We start from the raw sequence: 26,209 nt of genomic DNA, 5'->3' as shown, positions 1-26,209 counted from the left end.
TATATATATGTTTTAGGTATTAAAAAGGTCTTTTGTCGAACGATTTAGACACCGATGTTAGACAAACAGTGTTGTATTTTCAATAAATACTGAAACACAGTGGAACGTACAGGGGGAGCCAATAACACAACAGCTGCCAGTGGATGCAAAGGTTTAAACACCCCTTAGCCCTTCCTGTCACCATGGCAGCAGCTATGGAAACTGATTTCATAACTGTTTCTTATCAGAAAAAAAGAAGAAAAGAAGTGTGGACTACGATGGCTGATATAACATTGTTGTCCACATTCATTGCACCTCTTTCACCTTATCTCTTCCTCCCTAACCCTGTATAATTTAATTTATTACGGAACAATCAGTGTAAAGGCAGATATGTGGTGATACGTGATGCGGGATATGTTGCTGCTAGCCATGCTGTTCAAGTGTGTGTTGGTTTATCGTAAATGTGTGTCTGTTACATATTGGTCTGTGGATATGTAATGTGTTGGGAAAAGGAGTAGCAGCATACTGTAGGTCCAACAGTTAGTCCTTGACAGACCATGGATATCACGTCAACACAGCTGGTTTATTTAGCAGCCAAAAATGTAAACATCGACTATATGAAGCCAGATATTGCTGCTTGCAGCTATATTTTTTATTTGTGGTTGAACTTTTTTCTCTCTCTGGGTATGCTTGAACTAGAACTTGTATAGCTAATAATAAGACACGGTTTCTTTCATTTGTTCTGATCTACCATTATTGTGGCATTATTAACTGACTTAGTAATGACTATTACATCAAAATGAGTGTTTCTTGAATACAATTTAACTGGTTATCCTCATTTTCTAAAATAAATAAATAATCAGAATGTCTTTATGAATTGTTTATTTTTCTTCGTGAAATAATTCTCAGTGTACAGAATCTAAGTAAAAAATAAAGTGAAGTTGATTGTCGCAAAGAGATTTCACTTAACAATAGGTAAAAGGCCATCTGCAATACACTTAAAGCAAATTTAAACTTTGGTAGAGGTTGGTATAGTTAACTTGCTATGATGCAACTCCAAATATTGTTGAGATATCTTCAATAGTTGTTTCTTTGATTAAAAATGGATAACTCAAAACTTAACATTGCTCAGTAAAACAGGTCTAACTCACACACCTTTAGCTCACAAACTAAGGCAAACAAAGTGGATTCTGACAAGGTACTATGACAACCCCCCCCCCCCCCCCCCCAACTTCCTGTGATTTTAATTAGGAAGAAGACCCGGACTGGATCAGCTAGTTTGGATTCGATTCATCTGATCTGGATTCAATCAAACGTCAGCAGAGGATAAAACAGACATTTTTAAACAAAAACAGAGATTTCATTGTAGACACATGTGACGTTACATCCAATCCTCTGATCAACTAATCACCTGATAAGCTGCAGCCCTGAAATAACCACATATGCCATGCTTTGTTGTACAGCAAATAGCAAAAATAGCCGATCTACAAGTTCACAATGCGTGGTGCCATGACACACTGAGAGCTTGTAGATCTGCAATGTCTAACTAGATTTTTTCATCTTTAAGCAAGTTTATCTGTCTTCTGCCTGTCCTCCCTTAAGGATCTTGTCCTCCTTCAGTTTGCCCTCCATAAACTCCTCCTTAACCTTCTGCAGGAGCTCTGGGCACAGCAGCACATCCAGAGCTGTCATGGCCAGGGCCTTGGCCGCCCGCAGGGTGTAAAACTGAGCTTTGTCATCACCTGGACACACACACACACACACACACACACACACACACACACACACACACACACACACACACACACACACACACACACACACACACACACACACACACACACACACACACACACACACACACACACACACACACACACACACACACACACCTTTAATATTGACCGGAGGGGGTCTATACAAGGCCCCCTATATTTTTTTTCAACACCAACAAGCTTGTAGATCAATCATTATCTGTCATTCATCTTCATCTGCTGCTCTCATGCTCTGTCTCCCTCTGTAGCAATTCCATTCACTCTTATTGTATGGCAAAATAGCTCTCAAAGTATGATTTTAATAGTATATGAATGAACAAAGTAGATTGTGCCAATTCTTTAAAGCCTATTTTGGCCACTTGTCGTCGATAATTGGTTACACCAATAACGATGACGTGTGGGTTTTATTGAATGGATACAATCATTTCACTTTCCCCAAATTAGCATCAGAAGACTCAGTGCTTGTACACATTATATTGGCAGATTCTGAATGATTTGTGGCCTTCTATGTGCTAACAGTGTGATTTCGAGTTCCATTTGGAATGGAGTTGTGTCATTACCGTTCCCCAATCAAAGGAGCAACAGATTAGGACGATCGACAATATTTTGACTTAAATCATTCCCAGTTCCTACCATTGCTTTGACGTTGTTAAAGTTGACATACACAAGTACTAGGTAAGAACAGTTATTTATTGCAATGGTTCTCAAACTAGGGTCTGGGGACGCCCAGGGGTTGTATGAATGGAACCAAATGGGTCCATTGGTTCCATTCGTACACTCCCAGAGTTAGGATTTGATGGTGTAAATTGGGGTCCCAGAGATACAAACTTGTATTAAACTGGGGGTCCTTGTAATTAAAAAAAAAAGTTTGAGAACCACTGCTTTATCGCACAGTACATACCACAAGCTACAGTGTATCCCTCAGTATGGTTCAGAGCTTTAGAGCCAATGTAGAAGTACGGGTGGATTCCAGGCACTACAAAAGACACATTGCCAAAGTCGGTGGAACCTGTGGATCAAACAACACCAGGGTACATTTGACCAAAACCAGCATTAAGCAGATTTATACTTCCTTTTTTCCCCTTCTTTTTAATTACATTTTAGAGCAGCCGAGTATTATTTACCCCATTTATCTCCCCAATTTAGTCGTTATGCCAATAGGCTCTATGCAGAGCAGCCATATTGGGAATGAATTGGGCCCCTTCCTTACTTCCTTCACATGTGTTACCAATGATACTAATTAAGGCTCTGTTCCATTTAGTGTGGCATAGTGGTTGTCTTATTTTCAAGGACCCCCATAACTCTGAGAGTGTACAAATGGAACCAAATGGACCCGTAAGGGTCCATTTGGTTCCATTTGTACACTTGTCAGAGTTACACACCCACCATAAGGGGCCATTTGGGAACCAAAATGGAGTGTTTCTAGACTTTACCACTGCGCCACCCGAGCGGCGAGCGCCTCAGGTTTATACTTCAGCTGTGGACCGAAACTGGCAGCTCACGATGCGGCACAGGTACTGTACGACGAGTCGTGAGCTTATAGATCTGCTATTTATGGTCCGTGACGCTGTCGTATGAAGAAGCATGAACTAGGCTTTACTCTGCTTCAGAGTGCAAGTGTGTATTTCTCTAACAATCTTCTCTTTTTTTTACTGAAGCCGACAAAGTACCCTCTTAAAGTAACTGTGTGGTGTTTGTCATTTTCCTAATGCCTTCTCACCTCATCTCTGTTTCAAGTTTATTTTACAAGTTGGCTACACACAGGGTATATAACGCACTCCTACCTGAAGCATTGGTGAGGACTTCTTCATCTGCAGTAAACTCCATCCCCAAAGCCATGCCGTTCTTCTCGTACAGATCTTCAAGGGCAGTATTTCGCAAGATGTTGTCAAAGGCATTCCGAGCGAACTCAACTTCAACCTAATGAAGGACAGAAATGCAGCTAAATCAATGAAAGCTGCATTATGTGAACCATTGATTGGCCTGTAAATAATATTGTGTTGTATAAAGATGTCATTGAGACGACCTTATGTGCAGACGTGACCAGAACGTTACCCTTATTTAAACTCAAACTGGGGGAACTGGTGCACATAAAAATGAAGGAATCAGAATCGATAAAATCCTAAAAAGATAAGTGTGTGGTTACAGGACCACACACACGGGACCAAATTGGAAATAAGTGTTTCATTACACTTTATGTGTCTATCCTGGGTATAGGTTCTATTGTGTTGAACTTGTATAATTCTTTTACCAAATAAAATCAATCAATCAATCAATCAATCAATCAATCAAGGGTCCGGTAGGTTTCCTATAAATAAAGCATACAACAAGCTCTAACTGCTACTGCTTTCCATTGTGTTGTCATGGAGTAAGCGTATGAAAGGTTACTATCCATTACATTTCTTAGAGTTGACAATTATTGATGTAACATCAGTTTCAGGGTCAATTGTGTTTGGTTAATTTAACCCATTCAATCCGGGAATGCATATACTGTGTAATTTCAGATTTTTAGCTATAACCATTATTTTATACTTTGGGCTATTCAAAAATAGCAGATCTACACACTCCGAGTGCCGCGCTAAGAGCTTGTAGATCTGCTATTGTTTTTGAAAAATCGTGAAAATGTGTGCAAAAGAAATCTTTGAATATATGTTTTTTTAAAGCGGACATTTTTAACTCAAAATTTTTGCTTTTGGGGGTCTCTGGGACAAAATATTTTGAGATGGGAGTCTGAGGCCAAATATGTATAATCTTCTCCTTGACATGAAAACGTTTGAGAACCACTGATATTATTATAGCAACATAAGTTGTTTTTTCAAAAAACGTAGATTTAGACAACATTTGTACGACTAATTTTCGATTTTCTCTAAAATATGTTTTGAATTTCCATAGAAAAACAGAAGGGAAGAAGAAGGGGGGGGGCAAGGGGGAATAGAGATCAATCAAAGAAAACAAACAAATGATCTACATATTTACACATACTGTAAAAAAGCAAATTTATATTTAGTTTTGAATAAAATATGTTTTAGTCACCTGAAATGTTTTAGTTTTAGTCTAGTTTTACTGGATTAAATATCAGAAGAGTTTAATGGACTAAATCTACAGTTGGTTTACTCAATTAAAATGTATTTTGGCGGGCCGTGATGGCATTGCAAAGCCAGGTTTATACAGTACTTGGCTGCATGAAAATAGCCGATCTACAAGCTCTCAACGTGTCGCAGCGTTGAGAGCTTGTAGATCTGAAAAAAGAATGAAATATTCAAAGTAAAGTAAAAGTACCTAAACGTTTTACTCAAGTACAGTACTTAATGTACCTAGTTACTTTCCAGCAGAAATATTGTACAGAAATATTGTACAGAAATATTGTCAGTACTCGGTGGAGTAATGGAGTAATGCTTCCTTCCAGCAATAAATCAACTGTAGATAAGCACTGTGTGTGTGTGTGTGTGTGTGTGTGTGTGTGTGTGTGTGTGTGTGTGTGTGTGTGTGTGTGTGTGTGTGTGTGTGTGTGTGTGTGTGTGTGCGTGCGTGCGTGCGTGCGTGCGTGCGTGCGTGCGTGCGTGCGTGTGTGCGTGCGTGCGTGCGTGCGAGAGAGAGAGAGAGAGAGAGAGAGAGAGAGAAAGAGATTTTAGTGTGTGTTTGAGTAGCAGAGATTTGGTCCAAAGTTATAAGATCCTAATTTCATGCATTTTAATCACAACTGGCTGCAAGAAGAATCAGTCATCATCAGGCAGGCCAGGAATCAGTCTAAATGTTCCAACAGCCAATCTGTGCCTGGCTGCTGCTGTCCTAAATAAAGAACATTATCAACACAGCGTGCATGTTATTTCAAAACATTTTATGTTTTTTTCTCATTATCCATCCCAGATGTCTTGCCTGCCCAACTCAAACATATCTATAGCAGAAATAGACATCTGAACCAACACCAGAGAATTCATACAGGACAGAAGTCCTACCACTGTGACGAGTGTGGAACAAGGTTCAGCCAGAGCAGTAATCTGAAACGACCCCAGAGAATTCATACAGGACAGAAGTCCTACCACTGTGACGAGTGTGGAATAAGGTTCAGCCAGAGCAGTCATCTGAAACAACACCAGAGCATTCATACAGGACAGAAGCCCTACCACTGTGACCAGTGTGGGAAATGGTTCAGCAGGAGCAATAATTTCGAACAACACCAGAGAATTCATACAGGACAGAAGCCCTACCACTGTGACGAGTGTGGAACAAGGTTCAGCCACAGCAGTCATCTGAAACAACACCAGAGAATTCATACAGGACAGAAGCCCTACCACTGTGACCAGTGTGGGAAACGGTTCAGCCAGAACGGTAGTCTCAAAAGTCACCAGAGAATTCATACAGGACAGAAGCCCTACCACTGTGACGAGTGTGGAACAAGGTTCAGCCACAGCAGTCATCTGAAACAACACCAGAGAATTCATACAGGACAGAAGCCCTACCACTGTGACCAGTGTGGGAAACGGTTCAGCCAGAACGGTAATCTCAAACGTCACCAGAGAATTCATAGGGGAGAGAAGTCCTACCACTGTGACCAGTGTGGGAAATGGTTCCGCACGAGCAGTGAGCTCAAACTTCACCAAATAATTCATACAGGACAGAAGCCCTACCACTGTGACCAGTGTGGGAAATGGTTCAGCCAGAACAGTAATCTCAAACGACACCAGAGAATTCACACAGGAGAGAAGCCCTACCACTGTGACCAGTGTGAGAAATGGTTCAGCCAGAACAGTAGTCTCAAAAGTCATGAGATAACTCATAGAGAGAAGATCTGAACTACCGTATCACTGACAGTTGGAGATTTTGAGTAAAAAGCTTCTCTGTAAAGTCTCACCTCAAAAGTATATATACACACGTTATTATTATTATTATTATTATTTAGCTGTTTTTCAACTGCGTCATACAGAAGTGAGAAGTTTGCCCTGAGGGCTTTCTGCCAGAAAGGGGGTGTGGCCCCCTTTCTTTAGATTTACCCAAGATCACAAGTTCAAATCCCAACGTGGGTGTGCTTTTTATTTATTTATTTCAAAGTATGTTCGATAAATGTTACATACGCTAGTGGGAGGTTAAGGTTAGGCATAGTTTTTTTGTGTGAAGTTAAGGACAGATTTAGGTATAGTTTTTGTGAGGTTAAAGTTAGGTTTAGGCTTAGTTTTGTGGGGTTACGGTTGGGGTTCGGCATATAGTGCAAGGAAGAAATTGGCCATGCCACGCCAGAAAGAATTGAGGGCAAACGTCTCCCTTGTGCCTGCGTCATACCACTGCATTTATATCTGATCTGCTGGTATAGGCCTATGTATATTATTGGACAGACAGACTACACATTTACACTGATATATATTCATGCCATGATACTGATTGATCTTGAACATTATTTCTTTCTCAGTTTTAGTACAACATTGATATTTAGAAAAACATGTAAGAAAACATCATGGTATTTTTTTCTTCAAAACCTTAAAAATAATATAATATAGGCCCCACGCCTTGGGGTGTTATTTGTCACAGTATATTTGCACATACTGTACGTGAAATTTGTCCTCTGCTTTTTTCCCATCGTATAACAACTAGGAGCAGTGAGCAGCCATTGTGTGGCACTCGAGGGGGCAATTAGGGGTTAAGAGTCTTGCTCAGGGACACACATCGACACATTGCTGGCCTGGCCTGGAAAAGTGAGTTTACATTATGACACCAATAAATAAGAACGTAAAGCATACTACGTGAGTTCCATCGATCCAAGTCGGAACACAATCCATTGATTGATCAATAAAATAAACATGCTCTGAAAATGCATTATCCCGAAAAGGTTGAGAACCACTGTTATCGTTGGGGCTTCAAACATCGCTTGTGTCTCATAACACAAGTCCCTGGTTTCACCCAAAGTGACGCGTTGTAAGCTTGTAGACCTGCTATTTCTGCTTTTTTTTATATTTGAAAATGTGTGAACATTTTTCAACATGGAAACGATTATGACAATTATGCCAAAATAATTGCGATTATCTCAAATAATTGCGATAAGACGATTATATAATAATTGTGACAGGCCTATGCATGACTTTTCTTACTTCACATCCAGTTGCCATGGCAGCAGATCTAAAGCACATCTCCGCTTTGGCTTTGATGATGGGAAGTTCATGGCGTGAGGGGGTTCGTAGATAATACTCCAGCTCAGTGTACGCAGGGATGATGTTGGGCTTCACTCCTCCATGCTTTATAATCCCTGAACAAGACCGCAATGAGGACAACCATTACTTTTCATGCATTAACCCATTAAGACCTGATATACGATTCTACAAATGTCTTCTAAATCCTAACAGTTTTCTGAAACACTTATGTCGCTATAATATCAGTGGTGCTCAAACTCTTTCATGTCAAGGATCCCCAAAATGATATGCATTTGGCCATTGTTCCAGGGTCCCCGAGAAGCAAAGACTTGAGTTGAAAATGTTTGCTTAAAAAAATCTATATTCAAGATTTGCACAAATTTTCATGATTTTTTGTGAGTGCCGCACCAAAGAAATCAAAGAAATCTAAAATTTTACAGATGCGTTCCCGGCCTTAATGGCTTAACCACTTTCAACCTGGCGTCCCTGCTTTGGAATGTGTTGTAAGCTTGTAGATCTGCTATTTCTGAAAATATTTGAAAATGTTTGCCTATAATGTCATGCCCAAAAACACTAGGGACGCCAGGTTGAAAGTGGCAAAACGGTCAGATTTTTGCATGGAATTTTGCGTTGTTTTCCCCTTCCACACAACAACAGTTGTATATTGTATTACACCAACAATGTTCTACCATAATAAGCAGAGGAACTCTTGACAAGGTGTGTTACATTCTCTTGCAGTCAGCCAGTGATTAGGGTTAGTTATTATTATTGTACGTTGCTCTACAGTATATCAGTGGTTCTCAACCAGTGGTCCAGGGACCACCAGTGGTCCTTGAAGGGATTCCAGGTGGTCCCCAGCTATATGATGGAGAGTTGGTAACCAAATGGACCCTTATAGACTTTTAACTCTTGAGCGTAAAATGAAACCAAATGGACCCTTACATGTCCATTTGGTTTCATTTTACGCTCTCAAGAGTTAAATAATTGTTAAACATCTGCATTTACTTAATTAAAGAATTGTTATTTTGATAACGTTTGTTTGCCTGTTATCTCTCTTATGGCACCAACATCAATACAGCATGGAATTGTGGATTCTAAGTCTTGGGTCTGAGAGGCTAAATCTCATCAAACGGTGGTCAAATGCCGAATAAATAATGGAACTTGAGGTGAAAAAGGTTGCTTTAGATAAGAGCGTCGATCTGCTAAAAAGCCTATTGTAATTGTGATCTGTTACTCACCATGAATTCTCCAGTTTGGTTTGATCTGCTGTCTGAGAACAGACAGGTTGTTGTAGCAGAGCACTGCGGCGTCCAGCGCGTTGACCCCCTCCCAGGGGTAGGCAGAGGCATGCGATGCCTTGCCGTGGTACCTTATGGTAACACTGGAAATTAAGACACAACAAGCCACATGTCAACATCACATAATATGTAGCTACAGGTCCTTAAACAGGGGAGGTTGAATTTGTGTGAGACACGATAAACATACTCATGTTCGGCCACGTCTGGCAGATAGGGGGCATCATCCTGTAAGGGGTGGGCCATGAATACTACATCCATGCCCTCAAACGCACCTTCCCTGATCAGGTCTATTTTACCACCTCCATCTTCCTCAGCCGGAGTCCCCAACACGGTCACCTGTGGAGACAATTTACATGACCGTGACTGAGTGTTTATTATTTTGTCTATATTTAATGTTTTTTTTTTTTTTCATTTTCAAACAATATATTTAAGTACTTTTACTTTTGGTATTTTAAGTATATTTTGATGCCAATACTTTTGAACTTTTACTCAAGTAAATTTTGAATTCCGGACTTTTACTAGTAACAGGGTATTTCTACATTGCAGTATTGATACTTTTACTTAAATAACATTTCTGAGTACTTCTTCCACCCCTGTATCTTACCTGTACGCGTGCGGGGAAGTCGTGCGTGTTCTCCTCCACCAAAGCCTTTAAGCCCACGGCCGCTGCGGCCCCCACCTCAGCAATCAGGTTATGACCGCATGCGTGACCGATGTCAGGCAACGCATCATACTCACACAGAAAGCCAACATTAATCACATCAGCATCAGCATCTCCCGCCACGGGTTCCCGCCACGTCGCACGGAAAGCCGTGTCCAGTTTGTAGTGACTGTCCACCTTCCAGCCAGTCTGCTCCTCAGTGAAGAACCTCACTAACCTGCAGTGATGGAAAAAGTACTCATATTTTCTATTTCAAGTAAAAGTATCAATACTGCAATATAGAAAATACTCTCGTTATGTTACAAGTAAACGTCAGGAATTCAAAATTTAAAAAAAAGAGTAAAAGTACAAAAGTATTGGTATAAAAATGTACTTAAAGTAGCAAAAGTAGAAAGTGCTCATTATGCAGAATGTCCCATTTCACAAGATTTCAAATGTATAAAATGTATACAAATCTTTTGAAAATAGCAGATCTACAAGCTCACAATGCTTCGCATCGCCAGTTTTGCGCATTGTGAGCTTGTAGATCTGCTGTTTTCAAATTCTATATCTACGGTAGTCTTGGCTAGCACCAGTGCGTCCTGCACTTTCACCAGTAAAGTCCGTATTTCTCTGAACATGTACAAAATCAAAATATAAGCTGCTTACCCGGTTTCCCCGAATATTAACTCACCATTCGGAGTCTTTGCTCAATGTATTAGTCCATATTTTCTAATAGATATGTGTTTTAATCCCGTTTGTGGCCGAACGCGATTTCCCCCCTCGTTTACTTCGTGTTTACATTGCGTGTAATCCCGGCGTTCACCGGATGCGCCCCGTCAATACCGCCGACATAATCAGACACATTAAACACATTAAAAACACTTATTTATTGAAACGGACTAATACATCGCACAAAGACTCCGAAGGGTGAGTTAACATTTGGGGCAACCGGGTAAGCACCTTATATAATATATGTGTGTTTGTACATGTACGGGCTTTACCGGTGAACCTGCAGGACGCACTGGGGGGTACAAGCCAAGATTAGCGTAGATACGAAAGTAGAAGTCTGTCAGACTCGATAAAAAATACATGATCATCTTGATCCAAGGCTACGCCAGGGCTAACCTGTCGTGTGCCTTCTTCTCTTCATAGGCCAGCTCTGGGCAGCTCCAGATGTCCTCACTGAGGCTGTGGAGCTTCTCTCTGGCTGCATCTATAAAGCTGCAAGCTTTCTGTTTGAGATCCTGCACTGAATGCTTCTGCTGATGTGCCATAGTCTTGTTGAAAAATACTGGTTTGATTCAATCAAACACTATGCTTTTAGAATGAATAGTTGCAGGCTTGTCAGATACGAATTGAATCTGCATTAACCTTGCAATATTTCGTTTGTATAAAGGTAAACCATCTATGTGCATGGTTTACCATAAAAATGTAAACATGATCATGTGACGTTCTTGTTCACACGTCAGCAGTTTGTAGTGTATGGCCGCCGACTAGTGGATGTTTTGTGAATTGCTTTTCATTAGGGGAAAACTGATTGATTGATTGAATACTTTTACAGTTTGCAAATAGTAGTGGTACGATTATACAATGATGCTAAAAAGATAACACAAAAAGCCCTAAGGGCTCATTTCCATTGTGGTCCTGTGTGTATTCAATTCATAGACATTTAAAGATATACAATACTATATCCTAGACATCAACACTAGTAGCAATAAAACATATATGTACAGTAAACAGTTGGGGGGTGGGGGGCATTTCTGGTGTTTAGGTGTAGATGTAAATCACACCAGTTACTATTTGCAGACAAGTGCTCTTTTATGGTGGTTTAGAAGGAGGGTAAGGAGTCACACTTTTTGATGTCTGTTGGTTGGGCACATTCTGGTGGCATAGCATTAGAACGAATTTGACCCAATTTTTGTGCCGAATCTCAGTTGACTTGAACCCTAGTTCAGGTAACGTGAACACCTTCAAAATGGAGGGAATATTGTTATGTTCCTAATTATGTTACCTTAAGGCAATTTCAGCATTTTCAAGTTGTTCCGTTTTGTTACAGATGGAGTGGATGGAGAATTGGAGATACAGTATTAACTGTTGCAAAGATTGCGTATGTACAGTATGCTACTGTAATCTTTTATATGCTTATAGCCACATTAAACATTAGATTCACCCACTATTATGAACACCAAATTATTTTTTCATCTCCTCCATGTACTGTATAATTGCATAGCTTTCATGTAATGATACCAGGATTAAAGCCATTTTAATAAACCTTTTACATAATACAATAAACCTTTTTTTAATGGATTGTCTTTAACATGCAACATTTGTTGGTGAAAAATACATTTCAAACATGGTCTACAGGAGAGAAAAAAAAGACCTAGAGTTTAACAATTCCCTCTGTTTTGGACAATGGCAGGTGGCTTCCTTCACTGTAGCTTACCCAAGGTGATGTTTGTGATGCAGAGCGGCAACTATCATCATCTCCCACGTCTAAATTAAGTATAATTCTGCTAACCTTTTTGGTACTGTGGGTGCAAGACACAGCTTAAAGGCCTTACAGGAGGTACAGGGAGAAATGGAGAGATGGAGAGAATGGGACATTGAGATTGGGACATTAAACTGTATTACTTAAGAAGAGCTGTATTGGGGAGTAGACCGCAAAACATTCCTAACTCAAATGGAAACGAACATGATAGCGATTGCCCAGAGTTAGAAAGAGCTGAGACGACCACCTTGGGAACATAGATAGCCAAGGGCCCGTTAGTAGCCAATAAACAGCCCTGCACTAGGATGAATGAGAAGAAGAGGACGGGAGGGGGCATGAGAAATAAGAGAATTGATTGAGCAATAAGGTGAAGTCAGGGTGATCGCGGGACTTACGGGAAAGAGCCTGACAATAACATGTTGTGTTCTCCTCTGTGGTCCACTGAGACAACAGAGGAGAACAAATATTGGGCAATAATAACTTAGATCATCATTAGAAACAGTTAGAATGAGAAAATAACAGGGTATGTCCTAATGAGAGGAGGAGGTGGGAAACACCAAAAGATAGGAGGAGAAGGAGTTAGAGAATATCGCGACGACCTTGTTTGCTGTATCGCTGGAGCTTGCTGTATTGCTGTAATAAACCTTTTCATATTATAACTTAACTTCGAGTTTGAGAGTGCCTTCATTCTACCAACCTACTCTACTACTGGAGACCAAGGGACCCCCATTATTCCCATCAGTACTTTAAATTCAACCCCTCTGGGGACGCCTGGTGGCTCAGCCACACGATCCATTGTGACCTTTGTAGTCCTTCTTAAGTGGTTAAAAACTCAAACCCGACACTTGTTTACCTTCTTTTTTGCTAAGGAGAGTGGCTAGTTCCAGTCCTGTTGAATTCTCATCAATTTAGATAAACATAAAACTAAGACAGAAGATAAGTGGCGGTGGGATTCAATCCGCCACCAGTTCAAAGGCATGTGCCTGTGTGAGTTCTGAGGTGACCATTGCAACAATCAACGCGCTCCGGCCTCAGTAGATTTGGAAGTGTCTTCTGCCTGTCCTCCCTTAAGGATCTTGTCCTCCTTCAGTTTGCCCTCCATAAACTCCTCCTTAACCTTCTGTAGGAGCTCTGGGCACAGCAGCACATCCAGAGCTGTCATGGCCAGGGCCTTGGCCGCCCGCAGGGTGTAAAACTGAGCTTTGTCATCACCTGCAGGGAGGCACACACACAAGATTCATGGGATAACTGTATAGTAAAACGGGTCCATATACGGGTCCTCACTAATGGAACTGGTTCCATTTGTACAGTCTCAGAGTTACAGATCTGTAAAGGTCCATTTGGTTCCTAATTATCAATTATTTAGCTGGTGACTCCCTGGAACCCCCTCAAGGACCCCTGAGGTTCCCTGGACCCCACTTTTTAGAATCACTACTGTACAGCAACAGAGAGCGTCATGGGAGAGACACAATTCTCCATGTGACAAAGGTTGTAAGCTGGGTCAAATGTTACATTGCACAAATCAACATCACAAATATACTATATTAGCCAGATGTTTTCAGTACAACTGTGTTGTTGGAATGGAAATATTTGTTTGCATACAGTAGGCACTGTGTTAGCGGCAAACGGCAGAAAGACAAACTGTATACTTGAATATTTGTTTACATATCATGAGCCATATTATCATCGCAATATTAAAGGTAGGGTAAGTGATTTACTTTGGTTAAAATGTGTTCAGTAAAAGGAGTCTCCCATGTCTCTCCAGCTCTTTATTAAACATAAAATGCATTATTAAACAGAAAATGCATTTTCAATGCTCTCTCCTGATTGACTTACTTTTGTCACCTACCTGAAAATGTACTATATTCTGTTTAATAAAGAGCTGGAGAGACCCCTGTGACCGAACAAACGCTCTGTAGCAATGATTACTATCAGAATATAGTACTTTAACTTTTTTAACAAAAGAAAACAAACAAAAATCACTTACTCTACCTTTAATTTTATCGCATATGGCACGTTTTCCTAATATATCGTGCAGCCCTAATGTGTACCTAACTGTATATATTACTACTGTACCTATTCATAAAGGAGGCTGCGTGTGTACATACCAGCAGCTACAGTGTATTCTTCAGTGTGGTTCAGAGCATTAGACCCAATGTAGAAGTAAGGGTGAATTCCAGGAGCTACAAAAGTCACGTTGCCAAAGTCTGTTGAGCCTGTGGAAATCAGAGGTAATATAATTCCCTTTGCAAACATGATTATATGTTCATAGTGGGGCTTTTGAAGTAGGTTGGATTAAAACAGCAGGTTTGTTAGAGAGGTAATATGATATTCCCCCTGTGTTTAACCACATGAACCCTAGCGTCCCTATTCCGGGCCTGTCATATTCGTCTCTGTGCATAACTGTAACCCAAGGTTTTCAGAAGGTGGCATACTCGTTTCCTGTTCCATGTCAGAGTTCCATACAGTAGCTTTGTTTGATTGGCTCGGCAGCACATTTGACAAATGACAAATTACATTTTGCCATTCAATTCTGCTACCAAGCCAGTCAACTGAAGCTATGGGAAAATAAACCAGAACAGGACACGGGTATGCCACCTTCTGGAAACCCGGGACAATAGTTACGTACAGAGCCTATGGGCGAACATTCAACGAAAACAGGCAAACATTCAGCAAAGATAGCAGATCTACAAGCTCACAACACGATCTGCTATTTTTGTTAAATATACTGTAAGTGCTGTTATTAAAATGCAAACTATAAAAATACAAAAAATGCTAAAATACAGAAAATGAATGGTCATAAGTTCATAAGGTATAATTCCTAATTTTGTGATATAAATAAATAATTGATTTCATGTAAAGTTAAAAATGTAAAAACATAATGTGATTAAAAGTTCTGGGGCGGAACAAAAGTTCCCTGTCTGTCAGCAGCACACACCGGACCATTACTGATTGATGCATTGATTGCATGTCATTACTGACAGGTGGTGCAAACAAACCTGGTCGACTAAAGCTCTGTAAAGTTGCAATGTATGTGATATCGCGCTGCTAAAGTTACTAAAGACGTCTGAAAGCAAAGACAGACGGTCAAAAGGACTTTCTAAGGACTTTAAGCAACTCAAGAACAAAGAACCTCTTTTCCACAACAAGCGGCCAACGAGGTATTCTATTTTTAGATCTTGCTTTGATGTTGCTGTTGTGTTTGATGGACACTCTTAACATGCGCGTTGCGCATTTCTACATGTCTTGTATTATGTTGTTATTTACCGTGCAATTTATTGATTGCTTATTATTTTTTGTGTGAACATGTAGTTCTCACGGCATGACTGAGGGATGAGGAGAATGCCTGAAGCAATAAATGCCCGTTCATAAAGAACCCGACCTGTGTCTTCAATGTTGTGCGAGGAGCTACAGTGAGAACTCGACTGCTCATCACAGCACGGGTAGGCGAGACGACGAGACCACCGCGGATGACGACGCGACCACCGCGGGTGCGACGCAACGAACGTCCAGCATTAGAGAAGCAAGCCCACAAAGTAGGTGTTGGCATAGCCACTGCAAGCAACGGTGATAGACTGTGTTAAAGGCGCAACGTTTCAAGCTACAGCCAAGAGGTTCTCTGCCACAATCCTCAAGTTAAGGTGGTCTGAGAAGTGGTTAAACTTGGACATTGCAACAAAAGGACTCAGATCTATTTACCCTGCTCTTTGAGCTCAGCCTACACGTTTGGGGATAATTCTATGTGCTGGTATTTTCAGTTGTTACATTTATAAGGTTAATAAAAGGAAAGAAGAAACTCACATAAGCAAGTGAACAGAGTTTAGTAAAGGAATAAGAAGAATAAAAATAGGACATTTAAGTTAAGATTGTAATTTTTGGTTTTACCAAACTAAAGGGTTTAAAGTATAAGTCATTTTGTATTGTATGAGAAAGAAGTTAAAGGATAATTGATTTTGTGTTTCCACTAAGGTTTAAGAAGTTTAAAGGGTAACAAGCTAATTTTGTGTTTATTTAAAACAAAGGTTTAAAGACAACTCATTTGGTTTTACACCTAAAAATAAGAAGGTTAAAGGAGAACTAAGTGTTTTGTTTTTTGTTTGTTTTTTGTTTTCATGAAAGTAACCAAGGTTAAAGGACAACTCCACTGTTGTAAAAAATATTTCCTTATTTTTAGAATAAGTGATTTAAGGTATTTCTAAGCATATTGTATCTGTATTTAAGGTTAATTCTTGCATTTTTGCCAAGGTTATTTCTTATTTTGGTTCTAAATTGAAGCCAACTTAAAGGCTACCTAAGTTTCCCACATACACTACTCTACACAGTGCACACAGGATACATACAGTCATATTTACACACAGTTTACACGCACTACTAAGAAGACAATTTAAGCTCTATCTATACACATTCTATGCCATTCAAATTCATTCAAAATGTCTGACCCAAGCACCAAAACCGCCCAGGAAAACGCCAATCCACCTGTGCAACCCCAGGTTACAGAACATGTCAATGCATCTACTCTATCTGATGCTACAGCCACTGAATCAGAACAAGTGGAGACACTACAAAGAAGTGAAAGAAATCGAACCCTGACAGAAAAGGGAAGAGAATTGGAAGAAGAAAAGCTAAAAGGTGTACAACGTAGGTACAGAATGATTTTCGAAAAGTGGAAGTATCACGTAAAAATAAGCAAGGAAACATTGGCCTTTGGGGCCCCCGAAAAGGAATTAAAGGTACTGATTCAGAACATGGAGATCACCCGTTCTGAGGTAACGTCCATTTATGAAGAATTACGTCAACTGCAAACCCCTGAACCAGACATACGGCGCAAGGTAGACACCTGTGTGTCTCTTTCAGAATTCATTGTTATGAAGGCAACAAAGAAACTTCAAGGGCATACTTCAGAAGAAGAGGAAGATCCATGGCCTGATACTGGTTCAATCCTAGACTCAACAGATTCCTTGTCAAGGCTACTGTCTCATAAGTCAGATTGTACTTCTACTGGCTCAAGCAACACAGTCAAAAGAAATGAGGCTGCAGCTGAAGCCGCTGCATCCCAAGAAGTTCTGGCAGTGTTGGAAGAACAAGAGAGGGAAACAAGAGAACTTACAAGGCTACAGGCTGAAGAAAAGGATCGACTGGCGCAATTTGAAGCTGAGAAGCTAGCCAGACAACAAACAACCAAGGCCGAGACGCTGGCCAGACAACAAATAATGGAGGCCGAGACGCTGGCCAGACAACAAGCGATGGAAGCGGAGATGCTGACCAGACAACAAGTGATAAAAGAAAGGCAACGAAAGATTGAACGCCTAGAAGAAATGAAGAAGTTGAATGCTGCACAAGCTCGAGTAAGAGTCTACGACCTAACCGAAGGAACTTCCCTCAATGCCCCAAACCTCCCATCCACTTACCAACCTCTACCAGTCCCAACACACACCCTCAATGTTTCAAACCCCCCATTCATTCCCCAATCTCAACCATTTACAGCACAAGCCATACACACCTCAAGTCCCTTATTCATTCCACAATCCCTACCAGTTACGACGCAAGCTCCCCACCTCTTTAGCCCCTCATTCATTCCTCAATCCGTACCAGTTACAATACAAGCTCCCCACGTCCCAAGCCCCTCATTCATTCCCCAATATCAACAAGTCACAAGTCAAGCCCCTAGTCCCCAAAGTCTACCTCAAGCTGCAACAAGCGCAACGCCCCTGCCCCAAGAGCAGAACACTCTTGATTTTGTCAAGATGCTAGCAGAAGCTATAAGTGCCAATCGTCTTCCAACGCCAGAGCCTGCGGTATTCACCGGAGATCCTTTGAGATACAAAGACTGGCAACTGTCTTTCAAGACATTAATTGACAAGAAAAACATTCCAAAGAATGAAAAACTGTATTACCTGAGAAAGTACCTAGGTGGTGCTGCGAAGAAAGCAGTTGAAGGTTTCTTCCTACTAGGTACAGAAGAAGCATATGACACAGCCTGGCAGCTGTTAGAAGAACGGTTTGGAAACCTATTCCTGATTGGGAAGTCCTTCACAGACAAGCTGCATGCTTGGCCAAAAATAAGCGTTAAAGATGGCCAGGAGCTAAGAGACTTGTCTGACTTCCTCAAGGGCTGCCAAGCCGCAATGCCCCACATTAAGACGTTGGAAATCCTCAATCACTTTAATGAGAATCAAAACCTTCTGCGGAAATTACCAGACTGGTTGGCATCCAGATGGAACCGCAGAGCCATGAAATACAGACAAGCAAACGCTGAGTACTATCCACCATTCAAGGAATTTGTAGAATTCCTGGCAGAAGAAGCAGACCTTGCTTGTGATCCTGTATGCTCAATGCAAGCACTCAGGAATACTGAAGGTGAGAAACCAAGACAACCACGAAGCCAACCCATTCAAGCAAAGACACTGGCCACAAACACAACACGGAGTGATACCCTGTCATGCATGCTCTGCAAAACACCAGGACATGACCTTGCAAAGTGCAGAAAGTTCCAAGAAAAGACAGTTCAAGATCGTGTTAAGTTTGTGCAAGCAGAGAAGCTTTGCTTTGGATGTTTGAAGACTGGTCATCGCTCAAATGTGTGTGACGACAAGAGCACATGTGAAAAATATCAGAGGAGCCACCCGACATGTTTGCATGATGACAAGTTCAGTGAACGACAAAGGTCCAGACCTCCAAGAGGAGCCAACTCAAATAATGAGGCAGACACCACAGAGATCATTGTAAATGCAACTGCCAATAGAGTCATACAAGAAGGTCTAAATACACAAACGTCCTCAATCATACCAGTCTGGGTCTCATCCATAAAACAGCCAGATCAAGAAGTTCTTGTCTATGCGCTCTTGGACACGCAGAGCGATACGACGTTCATCCTTGACGAAGTGGCCCAAGATTTGAATGCAAACAAAGAGAATGTCAAAATACGACTATCTACAAGGACAACAGTCAAACACTGTCAGAAGTTGACCAATCTACAAGTGAGAGGTTACAACTTGGAAAAAAGGATTCCATTGACGCCAGTTTACTCACAAGAGTTAATTCCAGCAGACAGGTCGCACATTCCAACTTCGGAAACTGCTCTAAGGTGGCCTCATCTGGAACAATTGGCGGAGAAGATTCCACCACTGTTGGACTGCAAAATAGGCCTACTGATCGGCTACAACTGTCAACAAGCCCTCCTACCAAGAGAGATCCTGTCAGGTGAAGATGGTCATCCATATGCACAGCGGACAGATCTCGGCTGGAGCATCGTCGGCTGCTCACATCCGGTGGACAACTGCAGTGATGTAGTGGGAACCAGTCACAGCATCATAGTGCAACAAGTGACACCTGCTGTGCAGCCATCGGTTGAGTTAAAGACAGAAGTGCACAAAGTGTGCAAAGTTCAAGTTAAAAGGATCAAATCGACAGACAATAAACAATACACAGTTCAGTCAAAGGAGTCTAACCAGCTGAAGAGGCCTGACTGTTCTGAGCAGCAGAATCTTCCACATGGAAAGAAAATGGTGGGAGAACTAGAAACGACCGCTGAGCTTTGTAAAGTTCATGACAACAAAGTCAAGACAAATGAAGTGAATTCAGTGAGGAACCACTTCACAAAGTCTTCTAACTGGTCCAGAGCACAGTTCCACAAAGAAGACCTCCATCTGAACAAGAGGTGGAGAAGAGTGCACTTCCTAGCCAGTGAATTCTGGCCAAGATGGAAGAATGAATACCCTAGTGCAGATGGCATGGTGCAAAAGATGAAGCCACTGGTCAGCGACACCACACTTAGAATAAGGCACACCACACACAAGGCCAACTTGGTCACATACATACACACTTAAAACACGTAATCATACTGAAGGTCACACCCACTCAAGTTTGTAATTTGTTTTTCATAATTTTGTTGCAAGAAAATCCCACGTTTGTAATAACGAGTGATTTGGTGGGAGTGTAAGTGCTGTTATTAAAATGCAAACTATAAAAATACAAAAAATGCTAAAATACAGAAAATGAATGGTCATAAGTTCATAAGGTATAATTCCTAATTTTGTGATATAAATAAATAATTGATTTCATGTAAAGTTAAAAATGTAAAAACATAATGTGATTAAAAGTTCTGGGGCGGAACAAAAGTTCCCTGTCTGTCAGCAGCACACACCGGACCATTACTGATTGATGCATTGATTGCATGTCATTACTGACAGGTGGTGCAAACAAACCTGGTCGACTAAAGCTCTGTAAAGTTGCAATGTATGTGATATCGCGCTGCTAAAGTTACTAAAGACGTCTGAAAGCAAAGACAGACGGTCAAAAGGACTTTCTAAGGACTTTAAGCAACTCAAGAACAAAGAACCTCTTTTCCACAACAAGCGGCCAACGAGGTATTCTATTTTTAGATCTTGCTTTGATGTTGCTGTTGTGTTTGATGGACACTCTTAACATGCGCGTTGCGCATTTCTACATGTCTTGTATTATGTTGTTATTTACCGTGCAATTTATTGATTGCTTATTATTTTTTGTGTGAACATGTAGTTCTCACGGCATGACTGAGGGATGAGGAGAATGCCTGAAGCAATAAATGCCCGTTCATAAAGAACCCGACCTGTGTCTTCAATGTTGTGCGAGGAGCTACATATACGTTAAATATGCAATCCTCAAGAGCAGAAATCAAAAGGTTTCTATGTCCACAAGAGGGCATATGTTTTACAAACAAACCTAACAACTGAGAATGTCCTCTCACCTGAACCATTCGTGAGCACGTCTTCATCTGTGGTGAAGTCCATGCCCAAAGTCCTGCCATTTTTCTCATACAGCTCCTCCAGTGTGGCAATCCGCAAGATGTTGTCAAACATATTTCGTGAAAACTCAATTTCAACCTGGCAAAGACATGATTTAGAGTTGACATCCCAATTTTGTGTTATGTCTTATAATCCATACACAAGTGGTCTCTGGCTAGAAATGTACCTTCAACCTGAAGGCCACAGAGAATGACACATATAATACTGTAGGCCAATATATGATTTAAAGGGGGTGTAAGGGATTTTGCTGTTGTTAAAATAATAGTGTTTGTTCAGTAACAGGGATCTCCATGTCTCTCCAGGTCTTTTGTAAACAGAAAATGTTTTTTGTTCGGGATACCAATTCCAGGGGTCCTTGGAGGAGTTCCAAGCATCACAATCTCATTTTAACCACTTTATCCCATATTTCATTTGTTGGCTATTCAAAAATAGCAGATATACAACAAGCTCACAGTGCCTCACTTCATGCCACACTGTGAGCTTGTACAGCTGCAATAATAAAAAAAAGAAAGAAAAATGTGTTTTTAACACATTTCTTCTCTTCAGGGGGTCCCTGGCACAAACCGACTTGAAATACATATGAAATACATATCAATTTAGGGGGTCCTTGATATGAAGAGGTTTGAGAGACACTGACTTGATGCACCCCCATTTAATATTTGAAATTAAATATGGCTTCATTGTGAGAATATACAAAGTATCCTTTTCCCAAAAGTTGCTGTGACAGTGTGCAGGACACTTAAAGGACAAGCTGCCTCCTTGTCAGATGTCTGCGCTCTACTGAGTTCACGTTCAAGCTATTTTACGACTTTTCTTACTTCACATCCAGTCGCCATGGCAGCAGATCTAAAGCACATCTCGGCTTTGGCTTTGATGCTGGGGATTTCATGGCGTGAGGGGGTTCGTAGATAATACTCCAGCTCAGTGTACGCAGGGATGATGTTGGGCTTCACTCCTCCATGCTTTATAATCCCTGAACAAGACCGCAATGAGGACAACCATTACTACAATGTTTCATCTTGATGCAGTTGTTCTCAAACCTTTTCATGTCAAGGAAGGACTCCCAAATTATTTTGTGTCAGGGAACCCCATGCAAACAAGACTTGTGTTAACCCTGCGATAACCCTGCCATGTCATCAGTGGTGGAAAGTGACTAAGTACATTTACTCAAGTACTGTACTAAAGTACAATTCTGAGGTACTTTTACTTTACTGGAGTATTTCCAAATGTCAATACTTTTACTTTTACTCCGCTACATCTCTAAATAATAACATTATAAAACATACATTAACCACTTTCGTCCTATTTTATAACTGAGCTATTTGAAAATAGACGATCTACAAGCTCACAACACGTCACATCGCGACGCGTTGTGAGCTTGTAGATTGCAGCTATTTTCAAACATTTTAGTACTTTTACATTTGGTACTTTAAGTTCATTTCGATACTAATACTTTTGCACTTTTACTCAAGTACATTTTTAATTCCGGACTTTTACTTGTAACAGAGTACTTGCAGCATTGACACTTTTACTTAAGTAAAACATTGCTTTTTCCACCACTGCGTGTCATTATAGCTCACCGTGGATCCTCCAATTGGGTTTGATCTGCTGTCTGAGAACAGACAGGTTGTTGTAGCAGAGCACTGCGGCGTCCAGCGCGTTGACCCCCTCCCAGGGGTAGGCGGCGGCATGCGAGGCCTTGCCGTGGTACCTTATGGTAACACTGGGACATGAAAACAGAGACTATAGGGTTACACACTGTGCTGCCAAGGTCTATTCTGGGAGTTCCTTGAAAGAATGTGTGTCAGTGAGAGGTCAGGTGATATTGTAAAGCACACTGTATAACAACCCCAGTGGGTAAACATCGCTCAACGTTCTCTCCAAGTACACAACGTGTCGCGTCGCGGTGTGAGCTTGGAGATCTGCTGTTTTAACCAAATGTTTGTCCCAGAATAGGGACAGTTTTCTACTATACCGTTCCACCCTATGCGTTTTCTTTGAAGCACCAAGTTGTTTTCTTTGCACTCTACTTAGTGTAGATTTGATTTGATTGTTTCTTTTTTATTCGTCTCTCGTAAAAACACTTTGAAAACAATGATTTGTTATTGTAATAAATCCTTTAACACACGGTGTGTCTAGGAACACCAGACAACAGCAGTACGAGCATTGCCATGTGTTGTAACCCCGAGTCCTTGCCAGAAATAGCTGTAGCTCAAGCACATGGGGGGGGCGGTCATAGTGAGCCCGCCTGGGGAGCCAGAGTCCCTGGTTGTACGTCCCAAGTACGATTCCAGGCCAGCAATTTGTCGATGTGTGTCCGTGAGCAAGACTTTTAGCCTCTAATTGCTCCCCGAGCGCTGCACAATGGCTGCTCACTGCTCCTAGTGATTATAGGATGGGCAAATTTCATGTATGTGCAACATACACCCCAAGGAGTGGGGACATTATTACCATATTATTATTACATACGGTAAGTACACCATTGGTTCTCAAAGTGGGGTCCGGGGACCCCCAGGGGTCCTTGAGGGAGTTCCAGGGGGTCCCCAGCTAAATGATAGATTAGGCACCAAATGGACCCTTATGGGTCTGTAACTCTGAGTTAAATTGACATAGATTTTACAATATAAATTGCGGTCCAAGTGATAGAAATGCCATTAAATGGGGGTCTGTAGCCCTAATGCATGTCAAACTGGGGGTCCTTGAAATTAAAATGGTTGAGAATCACTGCTAGAGCCGTAAAAAAAATCTTCTCTTATGGGGGTCCCTGGCATATCTTTTGAAATGGGGGTCCGCGGGCTAATAAGTGTCAATTTGGGGGTCCTTGACATGAAAAAGTTTGAGAACCACTGAAGTACACAACTACGGTGCATCACGCACAAGAAGATAACACAGGATGTTTGGCTTCAAATTAAAACATACTCGTGTTCAGCCACACACGGCAGGTACGTGGCATCCTCCTGTGAGGGATGGGCCATGAACACGACATCCAGACCTTCAAAAGCATCTTCCCGTATCATGTCAATTTTACCTCCACCATCCTCCTCGGCAGGGGTGCCCAACACCGTTAACTGTAGGGAGACAATCATGAGCAAAGACATACATTAGACATGTATACAATACATTAGCAGTGGTTCTCAAAGTGGGGTCCCGGCACCCCCAGGGATCCTTGAGGGGGTCCCTAGCAAAATGAGTAACCACTTTAACCCCATTTTATACCTTTTCGTTGAATAATTGATTGAATACTTTATTTAGAAGTTTGCAGACAAAAAGCGCATGAAAGAACAGTTCAGACACAAGGTCACCTAAATAGGATTTAAAAAGCCCAAGAAAGCCACTGGCTTGTTTCAATTGGGGATATTGGGGACCTTATTTGCATTGTAGATCTGTTATTTGTAAATGAATAAGCTTTGACAAAAAGATTAAAGGTGCTATGCAACGTTCAGCCACAAGATGTTGCACTGTACCCCAAAAGTTCAAGTCAAAAGTACACAAATATGGGACCAATTCCATTTGGTTCTCAGGTTCGAATCCTTACGTTACGGGTCCATTATTTACCCTGTCGGAGTTAAATTGACATGGATTATCATTATGTGTATTATTTATACCTGGACACGAGCAGGGAAGTCGGGCGTGCTCTGCAACAGGGCTTTGAGTCCCAGCGCCGCGGCGGCTCCCACCTCCGCTATGAGGTTGTGACCGCATGCGTGTCCGATGCCGGGCAGCGCGTCATACTCACACAGGAACCCGACATTGATCACGTCGCATTGCTGCGCGGTGGTGCGACCACCGGCCGCCGGTCCTGATCGCCAGGTGGCACGGAACGCAGTGTCCAGTTTAAAGTGACTGTCCACTTTCCATCCCTCCTCTTGTTGGGAGAACAAAGCGACCAACCTGTCGTGAGCCTGCCGTTCCTGGTAGGCCAGCTCCGGACACAGCCAGATGTCCCTGCTGAGGCTGTGGAGCGTCTCCTGGGCTGAGTCAATGCAGCTGCATACTTTGTGCTTCAACACGTCCAGCAGCAGCACTGCTGCATCCGTCTGCTGCTGTGCCATTATTGTTGATTATGTTTATTATGTATTCACTAATCCAAGTCCGAAGCCCGTGAAGTCAAAATGCTTTCAGTTTAACTACTACTGACGCTATCTATTCTAGTAAGCTGAGCTGACCACCAGTAATATGCAAACTGAATGTACTCAATGTAGTATATGATCCTCTCTTGGTGCTGCCAAGAAAAGTGGCCCGGGATCGTTAGAGGTAGAGAGAGGAGGAGAGAGATGAGGAAGGGGGGGTTGGGCTCGGGAGGGAGGGAGACAGATCCTAACAGTAGTGGAAGTAGTAGGCAGTAGGCTACTCACATGTTGACATTTGTACTTGAGTAAAAGTAGCAATACTGCAATGTAGAAATACTCTGTTACAAGTAAAAGTCCAGAATTCAAAATGTAGTAGGTACTCATTATGCAGAATGTCTCACAAGTTTTCAAATATCAAGTATAAAATGTATAAAAACCTTTTGAAAATAGCCGAAATATAGTGAAGTGGTTAATAAATGTTTTGTAATAATAATCAAAATCGACAAAGTACTATAGTAACTATGTTTTTTTTTATAAATGGAGTAAAAAGTACAATATTTGACTCGAATTGACAATATTTTACTTGAATAAAAGTAAAAGTACTGAAAATTGGAAATACTTTAGTAAAGTACCTCAAAGTTGCACTCAAGTACAGTACTTAAATGTACTGTCTTAGTTACTTTCCACCACTGCTATAATAAGAAATATAAAATATTTATTCTGCGCCAATAAAGCAAAAGCACACAGATATTGAAATTTGAGAGAAAAAAGGATATAACAACTGATTCAAGTGTGCAACCTTTATTGTTTTTATTGGTGCTATAATTAGGTAATTGGCAATGGCAGGCAGGCAGGTTGACCTGGAGAGACAAATATGTTACATGACATCAGTAGTGTTGCCAAGTCAGCTTATTACAAGCGACTGTTTTCCTGTGAAGTCATATGTAAATATTAGTAGTCGCGGGTTGCAGTTTTTTTGGGCTCGTTTCTAAAGTGTAGTTGCTTTTGCTTATTTGGTCTTGCTTCACAGTTCCTCACAGTGCATCAGCTATTT

General features: G+C 41.2%; 2 protein-coding genes across 2 annotated transcripts; both read right to left on the bottom strand.

Moving 5' to 3' along the window:
• Positions 1-1,264: 1,264 nt before the first annotated feature.
• LOC311063752 (peptidase M20 domain-containing protein 2-like) lies at positions 1,265-11,220 on the bottom strand. Its single transcript, XM_084083336.1, has 8 exons — positions 10,940-11,220; positions 9,776-10,049; positions 9,359-9,507; positions 9,112-9,254; positions 7,835-7,989; positions 3,539-3,674; positions 2,656-2,763; positions 1,265-1,721 (listed from the first exon to the last, which is right to left on the bottom strand). The coding sequence occupies exons 1-8, from the start codon at positions 11,086-11,088 to the stop codon at positions 1,552-1,554; spliced, it is 1,284 nt and encodes a 427-aa protein (XP_083939462.1). The 5' UTR covers positions 11,089-11,220; the 3' UTR covers positions 1,265-1,551.
• A 1,188-nt stretch (positions 11,221-12,408) lies between these two features.
• Positions 12,409-25,286, bottom strand: LOC311063751 (xaa-Arg dipeptidase-like). Its single transcript, XM_084083335.1, has 7 exons — positions 24,691-25,286; positions 24,005-24,153; positions 22,666-22,808; positions 21,904-22,058; positions 21,028-21,163; positions 14,411-14,518; positions 12,409-13,514 (listed from the first exon to the last, which is right to left on the bottom strand). Exons 1-7 carry the CDS (start codon positions 25,135-25,137, stop codon positions 13,318-13,320), a joined length of 1,335 nt encoding a protein of 444 aa, XP_083939461.1. The 5' UTR covers positions 25,138-25,286; the 3' UTR covers positions 12,409-13,317.
• Between the last annotated feature and the right edge of the window lie 923 nt (positions 25,287-26,209).

The sequence above is a fragment of the Gymnoscopelus microlampas genome (genome assembly GCF_963454915.1).
Source record: "Gymnoscopelus microlampas genome assembly, chromosome: 16".
NCBI lineage: Eukaryota > Metazoa > Chordata > Actinopteri > Myctophiformes > Myctophidae > Gymnoscopelus > Gymnoscopelus microlampas.
The sequence above is the reverse complement of the archived record's forward strand: the minus strand, read 5'-3'. Positions and strand labels throughout refer to the sequence as shown.